The sequence below is a fragment of the Gossypium hirsutum genome, chromosome A03 (assembly GCF_007990345.1).
Source record: "Gossypium hirsutum isolate 1008001.06 chromosome A03, Gossypium_hirsutum_v2.1, whole genome shotgun sequence".
In the NCBI taxonomy this organism is placed as follows: domain Eukaryota; kingdom Viridiplantae; phylum Streptophyta; class Magnoliopsida; order Malvales; family Malvaceae; genus Gossypium; species Gossypium hirsutum.
Genome location: NC_053426.1, coordinates 93,038,729 through 93,048,237, shown reverse-complemented (window position 1 = coordinate 93,048,237; position 9,509 = coordinate 93,038,729). Strand labels below are relative to the sequence as shown.

The window sequence follows — 9,509 nt, the reverse complement described above, 5'->3', positions numbered from 1 at the left end:
TGGCAATTAAGCCTTAGCTAATGCAATATCTAAAGTGAGATCATACACATTATTTATCCTTTAACTATTAAAAGAAAGGTAAACTACATTTAACATAAATTAAATTATTAATAAGTTTACATTTTGGTAATTTAATTTTAAAAAGTTATAAAATGATCACTAAATTATTTGAAAGGATTGATTTAAATCATTAGCTTATTAAATTCATCTTTGTATACACTAATTGAAAGGATAAATTTCTCTACCTCTTCTATGATTTACTTTTTTTAATGAAATAATTTTAAATGTTTCGAAATTATAAACTGAATAATTTTTTTCTTCAACTTTCGACATCACTAATCAAATCAGCTTAAATTTAAAATATATATTCCTTTTACTCGCGATGAATGCTATTTTACCTATCGATAGATCCTGTGTTGAAGCTCACCAATTGACCTTTAAAATGAAATTCAAGTATTTTTTAACTTTTTTGAAACCAAGTTGAATGCATAATCAAATGAACAAAATGCAAATACTCAAAAACGGTCCTTAACATTTTCAAATTATCCCAAAAAAGAAAAACGCTCTAAAGAAAATTGGTTAAAACCCTAAAACTCTGGATCAATTTGGAAAGAAGGGAAGAAGAAGAAACTTGTTGAATATAATCAATGGCGAATCTTCCAATCGTGCAATTCGAGAAGAAGATAGTAGAAACAGTGGACCAAAATCCAGTGGTGGTGATCATAGGAGAGACCGGTTCGGGAAAGAGCACGCAGCTCTCTCAGATGCTCCACCGCAAGGGATACACTAATTCCGGAATCGTTTCCGTCACTCAGCCCCGTCGCGTCGCAGCCGTATCTGTTTCGAGGTACTGTTCCAAAGCTAACTAGGAACTGGAATGCTTTAGGAATTCGAAACATGTAATTTTTGCTGATACTTTGGCGTTTTGTCGTTCAAGGAAATTGAATAAATCCTTTTATTCTAACTATTTTATGCGCTTAGGCGAGTTGCGCAGGAGCTTGGTGTTCGACTTGGGGAAGAAGTAGGCTATGCTATTCGGTTTGAAGATAGAACTTCCGAAAGAACACAAATCAAGTAATACATTTTAGCTTAATTAGTATAGTTTTTTGTTTCAGTGCGTGTTGTTGTTGGCATTGCAATTGCCAAGTTTATTGGTTTCTTAGCTATGGTGTTGTAGATACCTTACTGATGGAGTGCTTCTTCGAGAAAGTCTGTCAAATCCGGAACTGAATCAGTATTCTGTAATTATTCTGGACGAGGCTCATGAGAGGAGTTTGAATACGTAAGGCTCACCTTGTATGCTGTTTCTATTATCTATACTTTGATTGTGTCCTTTTCATTTTGTTGATGCTGTACTTATAGAATCTTAAATTTCTCAGGGATATTTTGCTGGGGTTGATGAAACGCTTGGTTAGAAGACGTGCATCCAATTTAAAAGTTCTGATCACGTCAGCAACCCTTGATGGTGAAAAAGTGTCAAAGTTCTTTTCAGATTGTCCCTTGTTAACTGTCCCTGGAAAATTATTTCCTGTGGAAATATTCTACAGCAAGGAGCGACCTATAAGCTATCTTGAGTCTTCACTAAAAACAGCTATGGGTATGGTGTGAGTTTATCTTTATCACATATTCAGTTGTTGCAATCTTTTATTATGTATATATGCTGGCCAGTCCTTGTTGTTTAGCTAGGCTTGTGATGTGGTTGCTTTCATATGCCCAGATTTGCTGTAGTTACATGGTTATGTAGAAAGAAGCACTAGGATTTTTTGGTTCCTTGTATGATGACTTTTATCCCCTCTGGCATCCATTAAGAATTTACTGATAAATAGTTTTTTTGATGTACTTTAGTCGTGCAACTAAATGTCTAAGGCGTTAAGACACAATTCCCATCAGCTGTACCTTAACCTTGATTTGCAGGGAAAACTTTGGGTTTCTGGATTTCCTGGCTATCATATTTTGGTCATATGAGATCTTACTAAGCAATTGTTTTGGCAGATATACATGTTCGGGAACCAGAAGGTGACATCCTAATATTCATGACTGGACAGGCAAGCTTTCTCTCTCTCTCTCTCTCTCTTTTCTCTCTCACTTCATGGGGTGGCATTCTTTGCGGATTTAACTTTTATCTTTTTCGTGGTTATAACATTGATTCATTGATGATTTTAACTGATTCTTTTAAAGTTGAGTGGCCATTTATAGGATGATATAGAGAAGTTGGTATCAAAGCTGGAGGATAAAGTTCGAAGTCTAGAGGAAGGCTCCTGCATGGATGCTATCATTCTTCCTCTCCATGGTTCATTGCCACCTGAAATGCAGGTATAGTTTTGTCTCAAATTTTCTTTTCATCTCTGCCTCCTTTGCCCCATAGGAAATGAAATTAACTTAAGCTAGATTGTCTTGAGATGTAGATATTAGTAGTATTGAATTTCCGTAGTTTTGTGGCTGACATTTTTTTGGCTATGACCCAACAGGTGCGTGCATTCAGTCCTCCCCCTCCAAACTGTAGGCGTTTTGTTGTTGCCACAAACATAGCTGAAACTTCTTTGACAGTTGATGGTGTTGTGTAAGGAAACTTGATACTTGTAAATGTTGCTTATCAGTGCTTTCTGTTGTTCTGTTAATTTAATTTCCACAATTTGACCACCCGCCTTGCCCAAATTACTTGTTTCTACTCCAATTCTTCTTTTACATCTTGATAGCCTTGATCAGGTTAAAACTTTCTTAACCTGGGTGGAAAGGTTTTAGCATCCACTATTTAAAATTTCTAACTGTTCACGTGTTATTAGAGCATCTGAGCATGCACTGATAAGTTGGCTATATGGTGATGTAATTTCCTTAGAATCATTGCAAATATCAGTGACTTTTTATCTGTTGCAACACTTTTGACTGATTCTTCTATGGAGATGGAGAGCATTAAAGTCGAAGAGTATTAGGTTCAGGTTGTTGTCAGTCTTGCTCTTCTTTTAGTTTTTTAATCCTCCTGAATAGAAGACGGTGTAGATAACGAATTAAATGAGTGTTAATAATATGTAAAAAACCCCTCAATTTTGGTCTTTATAAACCAGCATTTTCTTTCTTAATTTGCCTAGAGCATGCGAATACTTCTACTTTTAGCAAACCAATTACCCTGTCATGATTATGTAGGTTTAACAAAATGAACAAATATAAACAAAGAAGCACTGCAGTCCTTGGTTTCCATGTCCAAAATAATCTAGTAAAATAGAGACATAACAGAGACAAGGCTATTCTGAATTTCTAGTGGAGGGCTTTTGTATTATAATTGTAATTCTATAAGGGATCAAACATATCAATGGTAGAGTGTTTCTTAATTGTTCCAATCAAATCACAGTGTTTTAGTTTAGTTTACTATCTTGTTCCTGTTGCTTCTTAATTTTACGATTTTCTACCTTGAGGAAGGCACTGAAATTTGGTCTTAAGGGTCCCACTACGCATTAAGACCTGTATATGGTCCAATGGTAACTATATTATTGTGATGCATTTTACTGTATGCCTAATTCTACCACCTGTTTTTGCACTTGGTCTCAGTTAATGATCAATTGCATTGATATGTTGATTGCTTCTCTCGAAAGTAATTATCTGTACATTGATAGGTATGTTATTGATTCTGGTTACGTGAAGCAACGGCAATATAACCCAGCAACTGGAATGTATTCCCTTGATGTTGTTCAAATTAGCAAGTAAGTGGATGACTTAATGTTTCTTTTGGCTTTTGCAGCATGTTCATGTGTTCCTAGTAGCACAACTTACAGTTGTGATTCTTTTTGGTCTTTATTTGTTTGCAAGTTCAGGCTTTCTTGCATGATCTAAGTTTTACTCTTATTTTGCATCAAACAAATTTATGTTCTTATCTTTCTTTTCTCACTTCAGTGATGATGAATTGTTAGTATTCTTGCCAATAACTTTTTTCCCTTCTTTCTGAATCTTTTTTTTTTTGTTCTTTGAGGGTACAAGCTAATCAACGTGCTGGACGAGCCGGAAGAACACGTCCCGGGAAGTGTTACCGTTTATACCCATCCAGGGTTTACCATGATGATTTCCTTGATGTAACAGTTCCTGAAATACAGCGATCTTCTCTTGCTGGCAGTGTTCTTTATCTAAAGTCATTGGACCTCCCTGATATTGATATTCTGAAGTTTGATTTTCTTGACCCCCCTTCTAGTAAGAATGCATTCTTATTGTGTTCAATTTTCTTATGGCATAAAGAAAGAACAAGCATTTGAGTGTCACTGTTTAAAATTTTCATTCTGTCAATATCTATATTTTACAGTTTCTGACGATGTTTCTCTTTAGAATTGAGGTATTGATTAAATATTTGGTTTAACTGTAGCCGAGTCATTAGAAGATGCTCTAAAGCAACTATATCTGATTGATGCCATTGATGAAAATGGATCGATAACTAGTATTGGGCGAACAATGGCCGGTAAGCTTTCAAACTTGCTTTCCAAGTATTACCATGCTTACTAAGTATGTTGGCATTAGTTGATAAATGCATGCTTAATTTGGTAGCAGTTGCTGGTTTTTTTTTTTTTTTGGCCTCAGTTGCGGATATGATTTCTATGGATGTAGCACCTCAAACTGGGACCTTGGTGGATATGAATTTGAGTAGAGTCAACCTCCTTTTGATCAATTACCAACCCTTTTCATGGAAGTAAACTCAAAATGGCCATCTTCTTTGATTCTTAGTTAACTCATGTCTTGAACTAGAAAGCCTACTACTGTCTATTACCATTCTAAGGAATTGTATTTTCCTGGAATGAAACTAACCCTTTCAATTGGTTCTCAGTTAACTCATGTCTCAAACTAGAAAACTTGAGTTCCTGTCTATTAAGATGTTAAGGAATTTTATTTACAAGGAATGGCCTTGGAAGATATGAATTTGGGTGCAGTCAACTTCCTGGTGATCTATTACAAGCCCTTTTCATGAAACCTGTCTCAGAATGGTCACCTTCATTGATTCCTAGTTAACTCATGTCAAGAATTGGCAAGCATGAGTTACTGTCTATTATAATACTAATGAATTTTATGTACCTTTAAATACTTTTTGTCTTGGTTAATCGCTATTCTTTGTGGCATATTATCTTAATGACTTGTATGCATAAAATAATATTCTTAGTGTTTTCTTCCCTGTCTGAAACTGCTCTACTTTGCATGTGTGCTCACTGAACAACAGAGCTCCCATTGGAACCTTCACTTTCGAGAACCTTAATTGAGGCAAATGAATATGGTTGCTTATCCCAGGCTCTGACTGTTGCAGCCATGTTATCAGCCGAAACAAATTTGCTTCCTGGTCGAAGGTTATTTCATTGAAAGTGTTTATGAGATTGTCTATTATAAAGATGGCGACTATAGCTTTTCCTATTATCTTTAACTTCCAGGCAGCTAGTTGAACTTAAATGTTCCCTAAACTGTACAAATTGTAATTTGTAGCTACTGCATGCTGATGTAGTACCTTATTTGGCAAAACCAAAAACTTTTAGGTCATTTATGTGTTTGGTCTAGTATCCGCAGTTCTACAAGTTTTCTTCAAGACTCATTTGATTAACTGGAAGGAAAATGAAATTACTTCATTTTATTTTGACAGATCTGATTTTTGGGGGATGGGTGGTTGGGGGCTAATGATATCCAAATTCCATCAAAATGAAGTCTGTATTTCCATATTTGCAAAGTTGTTTTTCACTTCTAATGCTTAATGATAGTTTGTAATTTGAAATAACTTAAAATTTTCTCTTACTGCAGCAAGAATAATGAGAAGAAAAGAAAATACCCTCCTTTGGAACTTCCTGATGGTTCTGGTTTTGGTGATCACATCCAGTTGTTACAGATCTATGAATGCTGGGATGAAAATGATTACGATATTGGTTGGTGCAAAGATTATGACTTACAGGTATGCTTCTTATCTTCCAATTGAGAAAACATGCATTTAGAAACAGTAAGACATTAGGCATGTCATTCCGATCGTTTAATGCTTTTCTTGGAACAATGATAAAAAATCTGCCCCAAGTACTTGATGCGCGTGCATAACATGTTGTTCTATTTTCAGATGGATCTTTCTGTGATTAGCAGAACTGCCCTAGATTTTCTGGATACATTAATGACGGAATATCTTTGATATTATTCTCATGCTAAATATGAATAACATATTTGGAACAACTAATTTTAGGTGCGAGGAATGATGTTTGTCAAAGAAGTTCGAAAGCAGTTATCGCAGATAATGCAGAAGATAGCAAAAGGTCAGCATTGATTTGACTTAGCGGTGATTTTTGGAGATTTTGCCTTTGTTAATTTGACTTGGCTTTATTTTGCATATTTACCACTCAATGTTCAACCAGAAGTAGATGTGTTTGATGCAATGTTTTTTAAACCAGACCGGTGGTCAAACCGGTCAGGCTGCTGGTCCGATTAAAAAACTATTAAAATTTAAAAAAAGTTAAAAAATACCGGTTCAACCAGTGTGCCGGTTCCCGATCTAACCGGTTCAAAGCCATTTTCTAGATTGGCCCCCCGGCCGATTCCCAGTCCAACCGGTCTGACTGGCTGGTGTGGTCCTGTTCAAACAACACTGGTTTGATGTCTTTGACCTTCTGCACCCTTAAGTCCGGTTCCTAGAGAAGAGATTTATGCTTGAAATAGTATCTTGGGAGCATAGTAGCGTTCTATGTTACTCAGACTTGAGTTTGTGTACCGGGGTGTGGGTATGTTTTCTAAGAGGGTGTGCTTAATCTTTTTTTTTCTAAGTTTTCTGTGTATTTGGAGCGTTTTTGGAGGGTCATATCTCCATACCCATATTCAGATGTGCATCAGACAGATGTCTGATATGGGAATAGAGTCAGATTATTGTAAGTAGCCTTAGCTTCCCGATCCAGAGTAGATAAACATTATTGAAAAATCCCTGCACGTCTTTCTTCAGAAATTTTGCAGTCATTAACCCAGTCTCCCTGTCTTTGCCATTTTCCTTCTACCTCGAAGTTTCTTTATTGCTGTAACGACTTATGCATCTGAAAAACAGGGTCCTCAGATGTACGAGTGAATCAAAATCAGAAAAGACGCCAGAGTTATAGGAATTTGAGGAAGGCATTGTCCATTGGCTTTGCAAGTCAGCTTGCTGAGCGGATGAGGCATCATAATGGCTTTCGAACACTGGGTTTTAAGCCCCAACTAGTGCAGGTATCAATTTTTTGTAATTTAACCTTGTGGTAGTTTTATTGCTTGAGAGAGCATCATATGGATTAGGTGGCTACAATTCCTTGGTTTAAAATTGGGTTTGAAGACATACATAGATACCAAAGAAAATTTGAACATTATCCAGTTTAGATTATGAAAAGCAGTAGCATTGAGCATCGAAGTTTGAAACAATTGACGAATCTTGATCTTTCAAGTATATTGTTGTTGAACTGTCACTAAAAGCAATTATTGTTGATGTTAGGTGCATCCTTCCTCTGTGCTAAAGCCAGATGATGATGGATTATATCCAAATTATGTTGTCTACCACGAACTTATTGCTACCTCACGCCCATATATGCGGAATGTGTGTGCTGTAGAGCGTCAATGGGTGATACCAATTTTAGAGAAACTTGACAAACTTGATGTCAGGAAATTAAGGTAAATCAGATTTGAGACTTATATAAAGATAATGCTCTTGTTTTCTGATCTAAGACTAAGCCCCTTGTTCTATCAAAAAAGATTTAGCACATAGTTTGGCTTTAACATTTTTCTTTTTTCATGAAGTGGTGGTGGATTGGGTCATGTAGAAGAGATTACTGAGGGAAACAAGTCAGACTTGCTGAAGAAGGAAGCTGTCATCGTTACAGCTCCAGAAGAGCAGGAAAGTAAAATTCAGGCAGCAAGGGAACGTTTTCTTGCTCGCAAGGGAAAGAAATGAGGTCAGGTATTATGTGTTAACGGATCAGTGCAGTGGGAGCTACTTGATTACTCAGTGGACATTCCAATTTTCAGAATTGCTGGTGGGACTGAGAATCATGTGCGTTTTGATTTTCCGGTTCCCACTATCTATTCTTTAGCACTTTGCTGATGGCATGTGAGCTTTATACATTCCTTGATGCTTATAGAGGACCTTGTTAAATGAGAGTATGGCCACAATATGCGTTGGTGGGAGGCAAGATTACGCTCTTTGTTCCTTCAGACAAATCACAAGAGTTTGGATGTGATTCTTGATTAATCTATATAACCTTATAATTTGAATATATTACTTGCCTCCACAGATGAAACTGAAGGAGGGATAAAGGCTAGCATTGCCCTGAACTTGTACCCAAAGGTCAAATTTACCGTTCTCCTCATAAATAGTTGTACTCTGGAAGTGTTTTACCCCATTTGTTTTAATACAGTCAATTTTAATGACAGAAAAGAGGAATGTTTGATGATTGTGTTTTTATTTTCATGGTTGAATACATGTTGAATACTAGATTTTACCAAAAAAAATGTTGGTTAGTATAAAGTAGGTTTTTTTAATGCTTTTTTTTGGGGGATAACTTGTTCAAATTCAATACTTGTGTTGTGGGAGGAAAATAAGCAGTTCTAATTTAAAAGACTTAGCTGGTTTTGTGAGGCCGAGGTTTTTTGATAGCTGCCGGTGCTGCCTAAAGGTAAACTACATGAATAAATTGAATTAATTTCTAATTTCGTTCAACAAACTCATTTTATTAATTCCTCTAATCACAGTGCAAGGAGTTGGTGGATGGAGAACGTGGGTTAATCTTTGGGGGTAAACTCCATATTCCATAAGCAAATTTTATATTCAGGATAGAGAAGAGACATACTACGTAGGAAACCCTAGGAAACTCTCCCTTTACCATTCCGCCTTGCTACTACTACACCATTCAGCAATGCAGCTGGTCAATTGAGACCATCAGTGAATTCTGCTTTCCCTCACTTTCTCCACTTAATCTTTCCTGAATTCAAGTCTTTCTCGATTCTCTTGTGTTTTCTTGGCTGAAACATGTAACTGCTCGAATATATAGTTGGAGGTCTTGAGTGACAAAGTTTAGACTACAGCCGAAAGTTTCTTTTGTTTTTCGGTTGCACTTTGGTGGCCGATTGTATGGCCGTTGAACAAATGATCATCATACACCCATTGCCCTCGGTCGTCTCCCTGAAGCAGATTTTGTTCATTTATTTCGGTAGGAAGTGGACAGGTCATGGAATAATAATCTTTCTATGGTCCATGGCTTGAGTCATGCTTTGATGTCATGTGATGATAGTCATGACGCTCTAGTCTTGTGGTGACTTGATTTTTCTAGTTTTTAGTGGCATTTTCTGTTGAAATTTCACGGGAACTCGATTTTGGTTGGGTTTCCATTGAATTTTTGTTGTTTTAGGTTAAAGAAATTTCCACTTCCATGACAGCAAGGATGTGTATAAAGACTCACATCAAGGGTCTGCCTCCTTACGGCTGAGAGTGTTGGGTTAATGTTGTTATTGGCGGGTAAGACTGATTCAGGCAATGGAAATCCTTTTCTTTGTAATAGAGTGGTAGG

At 36.5% G+C, this 9,509-nt stretch overlaps 1 protein-coding gene across 2 annotated transcripts; it reads left to right on the top strand.

Annotated features, from left to right (window-relative positions):
- The first annotated feature begins 405 nt into the window (after positions 1-405).
- LOC107886452 (probable pre-mRNA-splicing factor ATP-dependent RNA helicase DEAH4) lies at positions 406-8,396 on the top strand. 2 transcript variants are annotated; one of them, XM_016810411.2, is made up of 16 exons: positions 406-847; positions 982-1,074; positions 1,178-1,282; positions 1,380-1,597; positions 1,993-2,045; positions 2,197-2,313; positions 2,469-2,560; positions 3,609-3,695; positions 3,962-4,176; positions 4,346-4,438; positions 5,189-5,312; positions 5,755-5,902; positions 6,179-6,248; positions 7,025-7,182; positions 7,442-7,617; positions 7,744-8,396. In XM_016810411.2, the coding sequence occupies exons 1-16, from the start codon at positions 648-650 to the stop codon at positions 7,895-7,897; spliced, it is 2,103 nt and encodes a 700-aa protein (XP_016665900.1). In that variant the 5' UTR covers positions 406-647; the 3' UTR covers positions 7,898-8,396. The 2 variants fall into 2 exon arrangements, with proteins under 2 accessions (XP_016665900.1, XP_040954440.1); XM_041098506.1 differs by lacking the exon at positions 406-847 and having other exon boundaries at positions 1,164-1,282.
- Positions 8,397-9,509: the final 1,113 nt, after the last annotated feature.

Excerpts from the sequence above, each read along its gene's own strand:
- LOC107886452 (XM_016810411.2), top strand. The coding sequence starts at position 648 with ATGGCGAATCTTCCAATCGTGCAATTCGAGAAGAAGATAGTAGAAACA. Across the intron at positions 4,439-5,188 it reads TATTGGGCGAACAATGGCCG|AGCTCCCATTGGAACCTTCA; the intron begins GTAAGCTTTCAA and ends ACTGAACAACAG. Across the intron at positions 7,618-7,743 it reads CTTGATGTCAGGAAATTAAG|TGGTGGTGGATTGGGTCATG; the intron begins GTAAATCAGATT and ends TTTTTCATGAAG.